Raw genomic sequence first — 18,351 nt, 5'->3', positions numbered from 1 at the left:
CAGAGCTCAGAGCTCAGCAACGTCACACTCAGCTGGACTCCATATTTAAGGTGTGTCCTTCACTGAAGTTTGGAGATGTTCAGATGAATGGACTTGTTTCACACAGATCTGACACTGACTGCATTTGTGTTGTTTCTAATGTGTCTGTGCAGCTTCTGAAGGAGGACATCTTCACTTTTGTCCAGAAGGAGCTGAAGAAGCTCCACAAGGTTCTGAGCACAGATTACCCAGAATGCTTAGATCCTGATGAGGATGGAGAGGCTTTTCTGAAGATCACTGTGAACTTCCTGAAGAGGAGGCAGCAGAAGGAGCTGGCTGAGCGTCTGTGGAGCAGTAGGTCCATTTCACTCAGTCATTTGATCTTCTCTGAGACTCAGGCTCTGTCTGTGTCTTCATTCAGGGAGTCGTGCTGGAGTTCTTCAGCGTAAACTGAAGCGTGACCTGCAGCAGAAGTGTCAGTGTGTGTTTGAGGGCGTGGCTAAACAAGGAAGCCCCGCCCTCCTGCAGCAGATCTACACAGAGCTCTACATCACAGAGGGAGGGGCCTCAGAGGTCAACCAGGAACATGAGGTCAGACACATGGAAACAGCCTCCAGGAAAGCAGGCGGAGCAGAGACGGCCATCACATGTGAAGACATGTTTAAAGGCCCCGCGGACACAGAGGCGCCCGTCAGAACAGTGCTGACAAAGGGAGTGGCTGGCATCGGGAAAACACTGCTCACTCAGAAGATCAGTCTGGACTGGGCTGAAGGCAAAGCCCACCAGGACGTCCAGCTGCTGTTCCCCTTCACTTTCAGAGCACTCAATGTGCTGAAGGACAGGAGCTTCAGCCTGGTGCAGCTGCTCCATCACTTCTTTAGAGGAACAGAACAAGTGAGCCACTTTGAAGATCTGCAGCTGCTCTTCATCTTTGACGGTCTGGACGAGTGCAGACTTCCTCTGGACTTCACCCGAACCAAGGCCCTGACGGAGCCCACAGAGAGCGCCTCAGTGGAGGAGCTGCTGGTGAACCTCATCAGGGGGAGCCTGCTTCCCTCCGCTCGCCTCTGGATAACCACACGCCCCGCGGCGGCCAATCAGATCCCTGCTGAGTGTGTCTCCATGGTGACAGAGGTGCGAGGGTTCAGCGACCCACAGAAGGAGCTGTACTTCAGGAACAGGTTCAGAGACGAGGCCAAAACAATCATCTCCCACATCAAGACGTCCCGAAGCCTCCACATCATGTGCTTCATGCCAGTCTTCTGCTGGATCCTCTCCACAGTCCTGGAGCATGTGCTGAAGACCAGAGAGAGAGAGGAGCTGCCCAAGACCCTGACTCAGATGTACATCCACTTCCTGGTGGTTCAGGCCAAAGTCAAGAACATCAAGTATGAAGGAGGATCTGAGACAGACCCACACTGGAGTCAAGAGACCAGGAAGATGGTGCAGTCTCTGGGAAAACTGGCCTTTGAGCAGCTGCAGAAAGGAAACCTGATCTTCTACGAGAGTGACCTGAGCGAGTGTGGGCTGGACGCTGCAGCCGCCTCAGTGTACTCCGGAGTCTTCACACAGGTCTTTAGAGAGGAGCCAGGCCTGTACCAGGACAAGGTCTACTGCTTCATCCATCTGAGTGTGCTGGAGTTTCTGGCTGCTCTTCACGTCCACCAGACCTTCATCCACACTGGAGTCAACCTGCTCTCCACAAAAACACAGAAGTCCACTCAGCTCAAAGTCGAGCCTAGACTGAGACATCTGCACCAGACGGCTGTGGACCAGGCCTTACAGAGTCCAAACGGACACCTGGACTTGTTCCTGCGCTTCCTCCTGGGTCTTTCACTGCCAACCAATCAGAGCCTTCTCCAAGGTCTGCTGACACAGACAGGAAGTAGCTCCCAGACCAATCAGGAAACAGCTGAGTACATCAAGCAGAAGCTGAGTGAGGAAGTGTCTGCAGAGAGAAGCATCAATCTACTCCACTGTCTGAATGAACTGAATGATGGTTCTCTGGTGGAGCAGGTCCAACAGTACCTGAGCTCAGGACGTCTGTCTGAAGGTGGACTGTCTCCTGCTCAGTGGTCAGCTCTGGCCTTCATCTTACTGTCATCAGAAGAAGCTCTGGAGCAGTTTGAGCTGCAGAAATACTGTGCTTCAGAGGAGGCTCTGCTGAGGCTGCTGCCAGTGGTCAAAGCCTCCAACAAAGCTCTGTGAGTGAGGTCTATGTAAGTATGAACCTTCTAAACTTTTCCTAAAACAGTGTGTTCTCTCCAGACTGAGCGACTGTAACCTGTCAGAGAGAAGCTGTGAAGCTCTGTCCTCAGTCCTCAGCTCCTCTAGTCTGACAGTCCTGGACCTCAGTAAGAACGACCTGAAGGACTCAGGGCTGAAGATGTTGTCTGTTGGACTGAAGAGTCCTCACTGCAAACTGGAGCAGCTCAGGTCAGAGGGTTTACTCTTCATCTCTGTGAGTTTGTCATTTCTATGACTCTGTTTAACCCTGTGTGTTCAGACTGTCAGGGTGTCTGATCTCAGAGGAAGGCTGTGCTGCTCTGGCCTCAGCTCTGAGGTCCAACCCCTCCCATCTGACAGACCTGGATCTCAGCTACAACCATCCAGGAGACACAGGAGTAAAGCTCCTGACTGCTCTAAAGAGGAACCCCCACTGCTCACTCGCCACTCTCAGGTGAGGACAGTTATTACACAGTTATTACACAGTTATTACACAGTTATTACTCAGTTATTACAGTCGACACAAACAAGCTCTGGATCTGAGTCTGTGTCTGTTTCAGACTGAGTCCTGCTGGAGAACTATGGATGAACCCGATCTGCAGATGTAAGTCTTACTCCTGACTCACGATCATCGTTTACTCAAGAGGAAGTTTTGTTTGTGTCGATCGCTGGTATTTGACGTCATAAAGTCCAGAAGAGCCCAGTTTGAGCCTTTAAACTGCACTAAAGTCACTCAAACCTGTAGAACTGCGATCTTCAATATTTTTCTGAGATGGTTTATTTCAAGCAGAGCCTCATCAGAGAGACATGGCCCATCAGACCTCCTGATCTGAGGAGCTTTGGAGCTGTTTGAGGAAAACAGCCTTCATCTAATCCTCAATCCACAAAACAAAGAACAAAAGGTGCAGCCATGATGTGCGACGTCAGAGACTGGAACATTTGATCAAGTCCCTTTTTTATCGTCTTTACAAATGAAATGTTTCCAGAAACAAACCTAAAAATTAAGTCAAGTTTTCAGGCGTTTCTTGCTCCTGATAAACCACTTTCTACAGGTTCAAATGTTTTAAAACAGATTCACTTAGATTTCTCTATCTGTGACTGCACTCGACAAACACACAAGTGTTTATTCTGGACAAAACAACAGCGCCCAGACACCCTGCGAAGGAAACTCATTTCGGCCGCTTGTATTCGCGATCTTGTCCTTTCGGTCATTACCCAAATCTCATGACCATAGGTGAGGGTGGGAACGTAGATCGATCGGTAAATCGAGAGCTTTGCCCCGACTCAGCTCCCTCTTCACCACGACAGACCGATACAGCGACCGCATCACTGCTGACGCCGCACCGATCCGTCTGTCGATCTCACGCTCCATCCGTCCCTCACTTGTGAACAAGACCCCGAGATACTTGAACTCCTCCACTTGAGGTAAGGACTCCCCAACGATCCGCCGAGAAATTCTGTCCATGAAAGTAATGAACAGAACCGGTGACAAAGGGCAGCCCTGGCGGAGACCAACACGCACCGGGAACAGGTCTGACTTACTGCCGGCAATGCGAACCAAGCTCCTGCTGCGGTCATACAGGGAACGGACAGCCCTAAGCAGAGGGCCCCGGACCCCATACTCCCGGAGCACCCCCCACAGGGCACCACGAGGGCCCCGGACCCCATACTCCCGGAGCACCCCCCACAGGGCACCACGAGGGACGCGGTCGAACGCTTTCTCCAGATCTACAAAACACATGTGGACTGGTTGGGCGAACTCCCACGAACCCTCGAGCACCCATCGGAGGGTGTAGAGCTGGTCCAGTGTGCCACGACCAGGACGAAAACCGCATTGTTCCTCCTGGATCCAAGGTTCAACTATCGGCCGGATCCTCCTCTCCAGCACCCCGGAGTAGACCTTACCGGGGAGGCTGAGGAGGGTGATTCCTCTGTAATTGGAACACACCCTCCGATCCCCCTTCTTAAAGAGAGGGACCACCACCCCGGTCTGCCATTCCAGGGGCACTGTCCCCGACCGCCACGCGATGTTGCAGAGACGTGTCAGCCACGACAGTCCTACAACATCCAGAGACTTAAGGTACTCAGGACAAATCTCATCCACCCCCGGAGCCACCGAGGAGCTTTCTCACCACCTCGGTGACTTCAGCCCCGGTGGTGGGCGAACCCACCTCTGAGCCCCCAGCTTCTGCTTCCCCATCGGAAGACGTGACGGTGGGATTGAGGAGATCCTCGAAGTACTCCTTCCACCGCCCGACGACATCCCCAGTCGAGGTCAGCAGCCCCCACACTGTTGAAGCACTGCTTCCCCCTCCTGAGGCGCCGGATGGTTTGCCACAATCTCTTCGAGGCCGACCGATAGTCCTCCTCCCTGGCTTCACGAAACTCTTCCCAGACCCGAGTTTTGACTGGTGCCACTGTCATTACCCACATGGGCGTTGAAGTCCCCCAGTAGAACAATGGAGTCCCCAGTCGGAGCACCATCTAGTACCCCTCCCAGGGACTCCAAGAAGGCCGGGTACTCAGCACCGAAGTTGGGCCCGTAGGCCGAAACAACGGTGAGAGACCTGACCCGACGACGCGACCCTCTCGTTCCTCCGGGTGAACTCCAACACGTGGCGGCTGAGCAGGGGGGATATGAGCAAACCCACCCCAGCCCGCCGCCTCTCCCCGCGGGCAACTCCAGAACAATGGAGAGTCCAGCCTCTCTCCAGGAGTTGGGATCCGGAACCCAAGCTGTGCGTGGAGGTGAGCCCGACTATATCTAGCCGGTGTCTCTCAACCTCCCGCACAGTGTTAATTTCGTCGACTAAAATATTTAGTCTTAATTTTAGTCAAAGTGATATTTTTGACGACTAAAATTGGACTAGAACTAAATTAAACGTTTCTCATGAGACTAAAACTGTGACTAAAATGTCCAGATATTTTAGTCGACTGAAATAAGACTAAATAAAAATGAAAAGGAGACTAAAATCATCCAAACTTCTATTGAGCGTCTGAAAGAGCCTCAGATCATGTAAATTCTCTGCCAAAGGATCAGCTCTGAGCTTTGTTCATGTGGAGCAGCTCCATGAAGCAGAAGAGCTTTATTAAATATGATTATAATACATATTATAAAAACAAAATCGACTAAATTCGTCTTAAATTTAGTCGACTAAATTGACATGTAATTTTAGTCGACTAAAACTAGACTAAAATTGAAAAGGTTTTTTTGACTAAATCTCGACTAAAATTAAATTACATTTTAGTCAAAAGACTAAGACTAAAATTAAATTAGAATATGTCGTCAAAATTAACAAGCACAAGCTCAGGCTCCCCCCCCCAGCGAAGTGACGTTCCAAGTCCCGAACGCCAGAAGCTGCACACGTGGACCAGGTCGTCGAGGCACCCGGCCTCGACTGCCACCCAGTCCTCTTGGCATCCCTTTAACCCCCGCCTGAACAAGGAACATTTTCTCCAGTTTCCCAAATCTAAAGGTTTCTTTAACAAAGAATCAAAACGAGGGTGAAAATACCCCCCCAAAAAAGCAGCAAAAGAGCAACAAAAATTACATAAACAAGCGAAAAAAGCGTGATTAAAAAGTGATGAAAAAACAGAAAAAAGCCACAGAAGAGCAACAATAACGGTATAAAAAAGCGAAATAAAAAGGGTCTAAAAGCAAAGAAAAAGTGTTGACGAAAGCAACAAAAATGCCTTAAAAATGTTTCAAACGTGGCGACAACAAAAGAGTCATGATCAGTTTTGTAGGTCTTAGCTTTCAAATGAGCTGTTACACAGGCCGAGAGGCTGTGAGCTCCAGTCGAGGAGCTTTTAAATGTGGGTAAAGCTGAACTGGTTAAGGAGTTAAGAAAAAAGAGTGAACAGGGACTAACTGCTGCTGTGTTTTCTCTCCCTCAGATTTCACTGAACTCTCTCTGGATCCAAACACAGCTGAGAGAAGAATCACACTGTCTGACAACAACAAGAAGGCCACATATGTGACTGCAAATCATCCGTATCTAGGTATGAAGGACAGATTTGACGGCTCGTTTCAGGTTCTGTGTGACTCTGATCTGACTGGGCACTGTTACTGGGAGGTCCAGTGGAGAGGAGAGGTTTCTATATCAGTGTCTTACAGTAGAATCAGGAGAACGGGACAAGGTAGTGCCACTGGGTTCGGACACAATGATCAGTCCTGGGGTCTGATCTGCTCCGGAGATGGTTTCTCTGTTTGGCATAAAAACAAAGAAACCTCCCTCCCTCAGCCCTGCTCCTCCTCTGGGACAGTAGGGGTGTATGTGGACTGTGCTGCTGGCTCTCTGTCCTTCTACACATTCTCCTCTGGGCGAGGTATCCACCTCCACACCTTCAACACCACCTTCACTCACTCCCTGATCCCTGGGTTTAGGCTCTCGAATGACGACTCCTCAGTGACTCTTGTCTCTCATTCATAACAACATCACATAAACTCAAAGAGGGCAAATTCCTCCCATCGGCCCTGGGTCTCTCTCCTGTCCGTCCATGGGAGTGGATCTCTCCTTCTGTGGTTCTCCCCAAGGTTTCTCTTTTCTCCCCCTGGGTTTTGAGTTTGTCCTCTCCGTGCTGGAGAGTCTAAGGACGGGGGACGCCCACGCCGCTCGCCGCCCCCTGCTGCCCACGCTTATTTGTGTTTGCCTGGACTTTACATTGTCATATTTACTGTCTTGTTTTATTGCCTTAATGTTTAATGCAGCGGTGAGGAAACTCCTGTTGTGATGTTGGGCTTTTCAAAAACACTGATTAATTGATTGATTGATTGATTGATTGATTTCTGTATGGGAACAATAAAGTGTACCTTTAACCTTAACCTTCAGCAGCTGCATTCAGAACTCTTTATTTGCTCAGGACATGTTAATGAACACACTCCGGATTGTAGAAATGAGCCACTTTCCATCTTTAGTCCCACAGTCGCAAAACACACTCTCATTCATCCTGCCCTATTGTACATGTTTTTACACAGACAGGGGAGAACATGCAAACTCCACAAAGAACGGCCCGTCCAGGCGGGAATTGAACCCAGGGTCTTCTGGCTGTGAAGCACGAGCACTAACCACTGTGCCAAGGCCGTAGCTCATTTGCAGAGGTATCGATACTACACTGTTCACAAAAACTTAGGGCTCACTCAAAAAACACAATGTAACTCCAAGTCAGTCACATTTCTGGGATATCAGACTGTCCAGTTAGGAAGCCACGCTTATTGTGAATCAGTTTCACTTGGTGTTGTGGAAATTAAACAGACACAGGTGGAAATGAGCGGCAATTAGCAAGATCACTCCAAAAGAGGAATGGTTTTGCAGGTGTGACCACAGACCATTTCCCTGTCTTCATCCTTTGGACCGTATTTTTGGAACACTTTTGCATTTGTCCAGTGTTCTCACCACTAGAGGCATCATGAGGAGCATCTACAACCCACAGAAGTCGCTCAGGGAGTGATGCTCATCCAAAATGCCACGTCCATTCGTGCTGTGGCAAGAAGGTTTGCTGTGTCTCCCAGCGCAGTGTCCAGGGCATGGAGGAGACACCAGGAGACAGGCCAGTACACCAGGAGACCTGGGGGGGGCGACCGAGGTCAACAACCCAGCAGCAGGACCACTATCTGCTCTGCACGGAGAAACAGGAGAAGCACTGCCCGAGCCCTACAAAATGACCTCCAGAGGGCCACAAATGTGCATGTTGGTCCTCAAACGGTCAGAAACCGACTCCATGAGGGGGGTATGAGGGGGGTATGAAGGCCCGACGTCCACAAGTTGGGCCGGTGCTTACTGCCCAACACTGTGCAGCCCGATTGGCATTTGCCCGAGAACACAGCGATTGGCAGATTGGCCAATGGTGCCCTGTGCTCTTCACGGATGAGAGCAGGTTCACCCTGAGCACATGTGACAGACGTGACCGAGTCTGGAGACGCCCTGGAGAACGTTCTGCTGCTGCAACATCATCCAGCATGACCGGTTTGGTGGTGGGTCAGTGATGGTCTGGGGAGGCATTTCATTGGAGGGCCGCACAGCCCTCCATGTGCGAGCCAGAGGTTCCCTGACTGGCATTGGGGACCGGGATGAGATCCTCAGACCTATTGTAAGACCATATGCTGGTGCTGTGGGCCCTGGGTTCCTTCTGATGCCTGATAATGCCAGGCCACATGTGACAAGAGTGTGTCAGCAGGTCCTGCATGATGAAGGTATTGATGTTATGGACTGGCCTGCCCGTTCCCCAGACTTAAATCCAATAGATACATCTGGGACATCATGTCTCGGTCCATCCATCAACGCCACGTCGCACCACAGACTGTCCAGGAGCTGACTGATGCTCTAATCCAGGTCTGGGATGAGATCCCTCAGGAGGACATCCGTGGTCTCATCAGGAGCTGCCCAGGCGTTGTAGGGAGTGCATTCAGGCACGTGGAGGCCACACACACTACTGAGGACGATACAGACTCGTTTCGAGGAATTTCTACAGAATTTGGATCAACCAGTGACCTGATTTGTCATTTTGATTTTGACTATCATTTTGGATCCAGACCTCCAGGGGCTGAGAATTTGATTTCCATTTATCATTCTTATGTTATTTTGTTCTCAACACATTGCCCTCCACTATGAATAAAGATTTTCATCCGAAAAATCGAATTGATTGACATTTAGGATGTGTTTTTTGAGTGTGCCCTACGTTTTTGTGAGCAGTGTATTAATAGCGCACAATACCACAATATATCCGTCCGCCAGTGAGTTCGCCTCCCGCCTCGGACAAACCTTTTTCTTTGCATATAAATAAACCGCTTCCTAAGGCCTGGGATTCGTGGATGATGATGCGTCATGGCCAGTGGGAGAACACTTTACCTAAAAGTATTTTGTAACGTGTTGCATTAATCTGTCCAATACAACTGCAATCTGAATTCTTTCACCTTGATTTGCAATATACAGGCTATGTATAATTACAAACATGTAGGCTACACATGTTACATATAGCCTACCATTAGGCAGGAATTCTAAAACACAAATGCACAGGAGCAGATCATATGGCACACATTTGCATTAACTTGCATATAAGGCGTTTTAAAAAATCGTCATTTTATTTTAGAGGATAAACAGGCCATCAAGTTCTTTGTTTACAATGCTGTGCAATATGAAGCTAAAATATAAGATTGAGTATTTTGATGTATTCCATTGATTTTAGTAAGTATACTCTCAAATTAAAGTAACTGTACCTGAAAACAATTACGCTATATTAGTTTTCTAAATACATGTTCTTCAATGAAGGAAAGTGTTTGAATGTTATACTAGTTTTTATGCAGCTTATTTAAAGGAAAGCTTCATTGAGAAAAGTAGCCGCTCAGAGCCACTAGATGGAGACAAATGGAATTAATTATAACCATTGCTTTACTTTAAATGAACTCTTATGTAATTTGAGGTGTTATACATGGAATTTGTTGACAATGAAAAACAACCCAATAAAACGGTATGAAGGTTTATTTAAAACAAATGTAAACATGCAATTAAAAAAGCAGCAACACAAAGAAACAGACATAAATATTCAAAAACAGACAGAGATACAACTGAAACATAAAAATAAAATATAAAAATGGGTCAAAAACAATATAGTGCAATCATAAAAAAGTTCTCAAAGTGCAATTTGAAAAAGCAAAGCCACAGCAAAATATAGAACGAGAACATGGCCCTTCAAGCTTCCATAAGTGGGTGAGGAGATGCTGCTGGAGGTAAGTGGATGAGGAGATGCTGCTGGAGGTAAGTGGGTGAGGAGATGCTGCTGGAGGTAAGTGGGTGAGGAGATGCTGCTGGAGGTAAGTGGGTGAGGAGATGCTGCTGGGGGTAAGTGGGTGAGGAGACTGCTGCTGGAGGTAAGTGGGTGAGGAGATGCTGCTGGGGGTAAGTGGGTGAGGAGATGCTGCTGGAGGTAAGTGGATGAGGAGATGCTGCTGGAGGTAAGTGGGTGAGGAGATGCTGCTGGAGGTAAGTGGGTGAGGAGATGCTGCTGGAGGTAAGTGGATGAGGAGATGCTGCTGGAGGTAAGTGGGTGAGGAGACTGCTGCTGGAGGTAAGTGGGTGAGGAGATGCTGCTGGAGGTAAGTGGGTGAGGAGATGCTGCTGGAGGTAAGTGGGTGAGGAGATGCTGCTGGGGGTAAGTGGATGAGGAGATGCTGCTGGAGGTAAGTGGGTGAGGAGATGCTGCTGGAGGTAAGTGGGTGAGGAGATGCTGCTGGGGGTAAGTGGGTGAGGAGACTGCTGCTGGAGGTAAGTGGGTGAGGAGATGCTGCTGGGGGTAAGTGGGTGAGGAGATGCTGCTGGAGGTAAGTGGATGAGGAGATGCTGCTGGAGGTAAGTGGGTGAGGAGATGCTGCTGGAGGTAAGTGGGTGAGGAGATGCTGCTGGAGGTAAGTGGATGAGGAGATGCTGCTGGAGGTAAGTGGGTGAGGAGACTGCTGCTGGAGGTAAGTGGGTGAGGAGACTGTTGCTGGAGGTAAGTGGGTGAGGATATGCTGCTGGAGGTAAGTGGGTGAGGAGATGCTGCTGGAGGTAAGTGGGTGAGGAGACTGTTGCTGGAGGTAAGTGGGTGAGGAGATGCTGCTGGAGGTAAGTGGGTGAGGAGACTGTTGCTGGAGGTAAGTGGGTGAGGAGATGCTGCTGGAGGTAAGTGGGATGAGGAGATGCTGCTGGAGGTAAGTGGATGAGGAGATGCTGCTGGAGGTAAGTGGATGAGGAGATGCTGCTGGAGGTAAGTGGGTGAGGAGATGCTGCTGGAGGTAAGTGGGTGAGGAGACTGTTGCTGGAGGTAAGTGGGTGAGGAGATGCTGCTGGAGGTAAGTGGGTGAGGAGATGCTGCTGGAGGTAAGTGGGTGAGGAGATGCTGCTGGAGGTAAGTGGGTGAGGAGATGCTGCTGGAGGTAAGTGGATGAGGAGATGCTGCTGGAGGTAAGTGGGTGAGGAGATGCTGCTGGAGGTAAGTGGATGAGGAGATGCTGCTGGAGGTAAGTGGATGAGGAGATGCTGCTGGAGGTAAGTGGATGAGGAGATGCTGCTGGAGGTAAGTGGGTGAGGAGATGCTGCTGGAGGTAAGTGGGTGAGGAGACTGCTGCTGGAGGTAAGTGGATGAGGAGATGCTGCTGGAGGTAAGTGGATGAGGAGATGCTGCTGGAGGTAAGTGGATGAGGAGATGCTGCTGGAGGTAAGTGGATGAGGAGATGCTGCTGGAGGTAAGTGGGTGAGGAGATGCTGCTGGAGGTAAGTGGGTGAGGAGATGCTGCTGGAGGTAAGTGGGTGAGGAGATGCTGCTGGGGGTAAGTGGGTGAGGAGATGCTGCTGGGGGTAAGTGGGTGAGGAGATGCTGCTGGAGGTAAGTGGATGAGGAGACTGCTGCTGGAGGTAAGTGGGTGAGGAGGCTGCTGCTGGGGGTAAGTGGATGAGGAGACTGCTGCTGGAGGTAAGTGGGTGAGGAGACTGCTGCTGTAGGTAAGTGGATGAGGAGATGCTGCTGGAGGTAAGTGGGTGAGGAGACTGCTGCTGTAGGTAAGTGGATGAGGAGATGCTGCTGGGGGTAAGTGGGTGAGGAGATGCTGCTGGAGGTAAGTGGGTGAGGAGACTGCTGCTGTAGGTAAGTGGATGAGGAGATGCTGCTGGAGGTAAGTGGATGAGGAGATGCTGCTGGGGGTAAGTGGGTGAGGAGACTGCTGCTGAAGGTAAGTGGGTGAGGAGATGCTGCTGGAGGTAAGTGGGTGAGGAGATGCTGCTGGAGGTAAGTGGGTGAGGAGATGCTGCTGGAGGTAAGTGGGTGAGGAGATGCTGCTGGAGGTAAGTGGATGAGGAGACTGCTGCTGGAGGTAAGTGGGTGAGGAGATGCTGCTGGAGGTAAGTGGATGAGGAGATGCTGCTGGAGGTAAGTGGGTGAGGAGATGCTGCTGGAGGTAAGTGGGTGAGGAGATGCTGCTGGAGGTAAGTGGGTGAGGAGATGCTGCTGGGGGTAAGTGGATGAGGAGATGCTGCTGGAGGTAAGTGGGTGAGGAGATGCTCCTGGAGGTAAGTGGATGAGGAGATGCTGCTGGAGGTAAGTGGGTGAGGAGATGCTGCTGGAGGTAAGTGGGTGAGGAGATGCTCCTGGAGGTAAGTGGATGAGGAGATGCTGCTGGAGGTAAGTGGGTGAGGAGACTGCTGCTGGGGGTAAGTGGATGAGGAGATGCTGCTGGAGGTAAGTGGATGAGGAGACTGCTGCTGGAGGTAAGTGGGTGAGGAGATGCTGCTGGAGGTAAGTGGGTGAGGAGATGCTGCTGTAGGTAAGTGGGTGAGGAGATGCTGCTGGGGGTAAGTGGATGAGGAGATGCTGCTGGAGGTAAGTGGGTGAGGAGATGCTGCTGGAGGTAAGTGGGTGAGGAGATGCTGCTGGGGGTAAGTGGATGAGGAGATGCTGCTGGAGGTAAGTGGATGAGGAGACTGCTGCTGGAGGTAAGTGGGTGAGGAGATGCTGCTGGAGGTAAGTGGGTGAGGAGATGCTGCTGGAGGTAAGTGGGTGAGGAGATGCTGCTGGAGGTAAGTGGGTGAGGAGATGCTGCTGTAGGTAAGTGGGTGAGGAGATGCTGCTGGAGGTAAGTGGGTGAGGAGATGCTGCTGGAGGTAAGTGGGTGAGGAGACTGCTGCTGGAGGTAAGTGGGTGAGGAGACTGCTGCTGGGGGTAAGTGGGTGAGGAGATGCTGCTGGGGGTAAGTGGGTGAGGAGATGCTGCTGGGGGTAAGTGGGTGAGGAGACTGCTGCTGGAGGTAAGTGGGTGAGGAGATGCTGCTGGAGGTAAGTGGATGAGGAGATGCTGCTGGAGGTAAGTGGGTGAGGAGACTGCTGCTGGAGGTAAGTGGGTGAGGAGACTGCTGCTGGGGGTAAGTGGGTGAGGAGATGCTGCTGGAGGTAAGTGGGTGAGGAGATGCTGCTGGAGGTAAGTGGATGAGGAGATGCTGCTGGAGGTAAGTGGATGAGGAGATGCTGCTGGAGGTAAGTGGATGAGGAGATGCTGCTGGAGGTAAGTGGATGAGGAGATGCTGCTGGAGGTAAGTGGATGAGGAGACTGCTGCTGGAGGTAAGTGGGTGAGGAGATGCTGCTGGAGGTAAGTGGGTGAGGAGATGCTGCTGGAGGTAAGTGGGTGAGGAGATGCTGCTGGGGGTAAGTGGGTGAGGAGATGCTGCTGGGGGTAAGTGGGTGAGGAGACTGCTGCTGGAGGTAAGTGGATGAGGAGATGCTGCTGGAGGTAAGTGGGATGTTGCTGCTGACACACTTTGGGGCCATATTTTTTTATCTGTATACTGTAATCGATTTTGCAGTAAACTGTAAATGCTGGGCAAGGTGACTGTAGCTGGATTTAAGTTTTAATTACACAGATCCAAGATAACATTGTGCAACTTCATCCAAGGGGATGCAAGTGATGGTCACAGCAAAGCAGCAACATGGCAACAGACGAGACAGCATTATCAGTGTTCGATTATATATGTATTACATGGGTAACTGACAGTCAAAACTGTGCATTTAATAGCGTTATATATTGTTTTTAGCATGTAGAAAATAAGTACATTTTGGAATGTACTTATCTTGTACTTTGGTAATATGTAATGCTACCAATTACTTTTAAGATAAAGTAAGGAAATGTGCACATATTTGATCACTGAGCATGTGTACCTGTATATTTGAGGTGTGTCGTCCACAAGCTCCTGCCCAAGGACTTCCACTGACAGATGGTTGCCTGCATGCCTTAGGAGTCCGCTGTAACAGTGTGATCTTTCAGACCCCTCAGCAGTCTTGGTCCGGTCCTCGTTCCATCTGGCTAGGCCGTCCACTAGATAAGCCTGGAAAAAGGTGTCATTTGCCAGAGTGTGTCATGTCTGATGTTTAAGTTCTTAGGGTAAAGCCAAACTGGAGAAAATGGGATCTGTTCAGGTGGGAGTTAAGAGGTTAAAGTGCTGCGCTTGGATTCACACTGACCAAAAGTGCCGCTCTCGGGTCGACCCAACTCGAGCCTGTGTGAAAAAGGCGCCTCACTCAAACACAGGCCTAAACATTCTTAATGTTTCCATCAGGGTAAATCAGGGACATCGGAGACTTCAGTAAACCACCATCCCGTCCCAGGGTTCCTCATGTGTGAGAGCAAATCTCATCCATCTTCAGGTGCCGTGTGTGAAATGTGCCGTAAATAAACGCCTCCAAGGGAACCATGTGTGTTTGTACGTCACGGTGAAAACACAAGTGAACTCAGCTGATGGTTCATTTGTTCATTTTGCTTCCTTTTAAATATGGCCAATTACAAACAGTTTTGTAAATAATTTGAGAAATTCTCTGTATTTTCCTCCTTAACGTGAGACACTACACACACAACTCTCTGAACTCTCTCGTCTGCCAAATAAATAGATAAACTCGGCTCCATCAATTATTCAGATTTTGTCGCTAAAAATACATGGAATTTGGGTTTTTTTTATTCATTGACTGAGGTTCAAGGATTTCAACATTTCAAGGACATTTTCAAGGATTTTTCTGGAAACTTCTGCAGCAGCACAATCACAGTGGCTTCAGTTTTTAAATGCTGTCCATCCATTTTCTTCCTCTTTATCCGGGGCCGGGGGCAGCAGTCTGATCCACACACACCTCCTCCAGATGTTCTGACCCCGAGGCCACACCAGGCCAGCTCGGAGACATAGTCCCACCACCGTGTCCTGGGTCTTCCACGAGGCCTTGTCCCACTAGGACATGCCTGGAACACCTCCCGCGGGAGGCGACCAGGAGGTATCCGGAACAGATGCCCGAGCCTCCTCAGCTGCTCCTTTTGACGTGAAGGAGCAGTGACTCTACTCCGAGCTTCTCCCGGGTAACTGAGCTCCTCACCCCCAGCCGCCCTGTGAAGGAAACTCATTTCAGCTGCTTGTATCCGCGATCTTGTCCTTTAGGTCATTACCCAGATCACATGACCATAGGTGAGGGCGGGAACATAGACTCAGCTCCCTCTTCACCACGACAGTAAGTAAGTAAGTAAGGTAAGTAAGGTAAGTAAGGTAAGTAAGTAAAGTAAGTAAAGTAAGTAAAGTAAGTAAAGTAAGTAAAGTAAGTAAAGTAAGTAAAGTAAGTAAAGTAAGTAGTAAGTAAAGTAAAGTAAGTAAAGTAAGTAAAGTAAGTAAGTAAGTAAAGTAAGTAAAGTAAGTAAGTAAAGTAAGTAAAGTAAAGTAAGTAAGTAAAGTAAGTAAGTAAGTTAAAGGGGCTGGAAGCAAGTTCGCCATTTTATACTCACTACTGCCACCTCAGGCCATATGTGTAACTGCACCTTCTATATTAAGCTCGTGCATGACGGCAATTTGGGCCGAAGTGAGACATTTTTGAGTGACCGTACAGGATTTTAGAGGCAGTTGTGGTGAACAGGTCTGAGCTCATTCTACACATTAGGACATGGCTGGAACATGTAGGGGGAGGAAAATACTTAATTTTAACATTTTTAAACTCCTTATAGTCCCTTTAAGTAAGTAAAGTAAGTAAAGTAAGTAAAGTAAGTAAGTAAAGTAAGTAAAGTAAAGTAAGTAAAGTAAGTAAAGTAAGTAAAGTAAGTAAGTAAAGTAAGTAAAGTAAAGTAAGTAAAGTAAGTAAAGTAAGTAAAGTAAGTAAAGTAAGTAAAGCAAGAAAAGTAAGTAAGTAAGTAAGTAAAGTAAGTAAGTAAAGTAAGTAAAGTAAAGTAAGTAAGTAAGTAAAGTAAGTAAAGTAAGTAAGTAAAGTAAGTAAAGTAAGTAAAGTAAGTAAAGTAAGTAAAGTAAGTAAAGTAAAGTAAGTAAAGTAAGTAAGTAAAGTAAGTAAAGTAAGTAAGTAAAGTAAGTAAAGTAAGTAAAGTAAGTAAGTAAAGTAAGTAAAGTAAAGTAAGTAAAGTAAGTAAAGTAAGTAAGTAAAGTAAGTAAAGTAAGTAAGTAAAGTAAGTAAAGTAAGTAAGTAAAGTAAAGTAAGTAAAGCAAGTAAAGTAAGTAAGTAAAGTAAGTAAAGTAAGTAAAGTAAGTAAAGTAAGTAAGTAAAGTAAGTAAAGTAAGTAAAGTAAGTAAAGTAAGTAAAGTAAGTAAAGTAAGTAAGTAAAGTAAGTAAAGTAAGTAAAGTAAGTAAGTAAAGTAAGTAAGTAAAGTAAGTAAAGTAAGTAAAGTAAGTAAAGTAAGTAAGTAAAGTAAGTAAGTAAGTAAAGTAAGTAAGTAAAGTAAGTAAAGTAAATAAGTAAAGTAAGTAAGTTAAATAAGTAAAGTAAGTAAGTAAGTAAAGTAAGTAAAGTAAGTAAAGTAAGAAAATAAGTAAGTAAAGTAAGTAAAGTAAGTAAGTAAGTAAAGTAAGTAAAGTAAAGTAAGTAAAGTAAGTAAAGTAAGAAAATAAGTAAGTAAAGTAAGTAAAGTAAGTAAGTAAGTAAAGTAAGTAAAGTAAAGTAAGTAAAGTAAGTAAAGTAAGAAAATAAGTAAGTAAAGTAAGTAAAGTAAGTAAAGTAAGTAAAGTAAGCAAAGTAAAGTAAGTAAAGTAAGTAAGTAAAGTAAGTAAAGTAAGTAAAGTAAGTAAAGTAAGTAAAGTAAGCAAAGTAAAGTAAGTAAAGTAAGTAAGTAAAGTAAGTAAAGTAAGTAAAGTAAGTAAAGTAAGTAAAGTAAGTAAGTGAAGTAAGTAAAGTAAGTTAGTAAGTAAGTTAAGTAAGTAAGTAAAGTAAGTAAAGTAAGTAAAGTAAGTAAAGTAAGTAAAGTAAAGTAAGTAAGTTAAGTAAGTAAGTAAAGTAAGTAAAGTAAGTAAAGTAAAGTAAGTGAAGTAAAGTAAGTAAGTTAAGTAAGTAAGTAAGTAAAGTAAGTAAAGTAAAGTAAGTTAGTAAGTAAGTAAAGTAAGTAAAGTAAGTAAAGTAAGTAAAGTAAGTAAAGTAAGTAAAGTAAAGTAAGTGAAGTAAAGTAAGTAAGTAAAGTAAGTAAAGTAAGTAAGTAAAGTAAGTAAAGTAAGTTAGTAAGTAAGTTAACTAAGTTAAGTAAGTTAAGTAAGTAAGTAAAGTAAGTAAAGTAAAGTAAGTAAAGTAAAGTAAGTAAAGTAAGTAAGTAAGTAAAGTAAGTAAGTAAAGTAAGTAAAGTAAGTAAAGTAAGTAAAGTAAGTAAAGTAAGAAAATAAGTAAAGTAAGTTAAGTAAGTTAAGTAAGTAAGTAAAGTAAGTAAAGTAAGTTAAGTAAAGTAAGAAAATAAGTAAGTAAAGTAAGAAAAGTATGTAAAGTAAGTAAAGTAAGTAAGTAAAGTAAGTAAAGTAAGTAAAGTAAGTAAAATAAAGTAAGTAAAGTAAGCAAAGTAAGGAAGTAAAGTAAGGAAGTAAGGATATAAGTAAGTAAAGTAAGTAAGTAAGTAAAGTAAGTAAAGTAAGTAAAGTAAGTAAGTCAAGTAAGTAAGTAAAGTAAGTAAAGTAAGTAAAGTAAGTAAAGTAAGTAAAGTAAGTAAGTAAAGTAAGTAAGTAAAGTAAGTAAGTAAGTAAAGTAAGTAAAGTAAATAAGTAAAGTAAGTAAAGTAAAGTAAGTAAGTAAAGTAAGTAAGTAAGTTAAAGGGGCTGGAAGCAAGTTCGCCATTTTATACTCACTACTGCCACCTCAGGCCATATGTGTAACTGCACCTTCTATATTAAGCTCGTGCATGACGGCAATTTGGGCCGAAGTGAGACATTTTTGAGTGACCGTACAGGATTTTAGAGGCAGTTGTGGTGAACAGGTCTGAGCTCATTCTACACATTAGGACATGGCTGGAACATGTAGGGGGAGGAAAATACTTAATTTTAACATTTTTAAACTCCTTATAGTCCCTTTAAGTAAGTAAAGTAAGTAAAGTAAGTTAAGTAAGTAAGTAAAGTAAGTAAAGTAAAGTAAGTAAAGTAAGTAAAGTAAGTAAAGTAAGTAAGTAAAGTAAGTAAAGTAAAGTAAGTAAAGTAAGTAAAGTAAGTAAAGTAAGTAAAGCAAGAAAAGTAAGTAAAGTAAGTAAGTAAAGTAAGTAAAGTAAGTAAGTAAAGTAAGTAAAGTAAGTAAGTAAAGTAAGTAAAGTAAGTAAAGTAAGTAAGTAGTGTAAGTAAAGTAAGTAAAGTAAGTAAAGTAAGTAAAGTAAGTAAAGTAAGTAAGTAAAGTAAGTAAGTAAAGTAAGT

The 18,351-nt window shown here is 46.0% G+C and overlaps 1 protein-coding gene across 1 annotated transcript in view; it reads left to right on the top strand.

The window, feature by feature from the left end:
* LOC306960437 (protein NLRC3-like) overlaps positions 1–18,351 on the top strand; it is a gene marked incomplete at both ends in the record, with an annotated part of 55,069 nt that overhangs the window by 891 nt on the left and 35,827 nt on the right. Inside the window, 4 exons of the mRNA XM_079552867.1 lie at positions 1–50; positions 153–333; positions 401–2,183; positions 2,248–2,415. The exon at positions 1–50 is cut by the window's left edge and continues 14 nt beyond it. Of these exons, the coding sequence (XP_079408993.1) occupies positions 1–50; positions 153–333; positions 401–2,183; positions 2,248–2,415 (2,182 nt within the window). The remainder of the gene's footprint in view (positions 51–152; positions 334–400; positions 2,184–2,247; positions 2,416–18,351) is intronic.

Source organism: Gobius niger (genome assembly GCF_951799975.1).
Source record: "Gobius niger genome assembly, chromosome: 3".
NCBI classification, from domain to species: Eukaryota; Metazoa; Chordata; class Actinopteri; order Gobiiformes; family Gobiidae; genus Gobius; species Gobius niger.
This window is presented reverse-complemented; position numbering and strand designations above follow the sequence as displayed.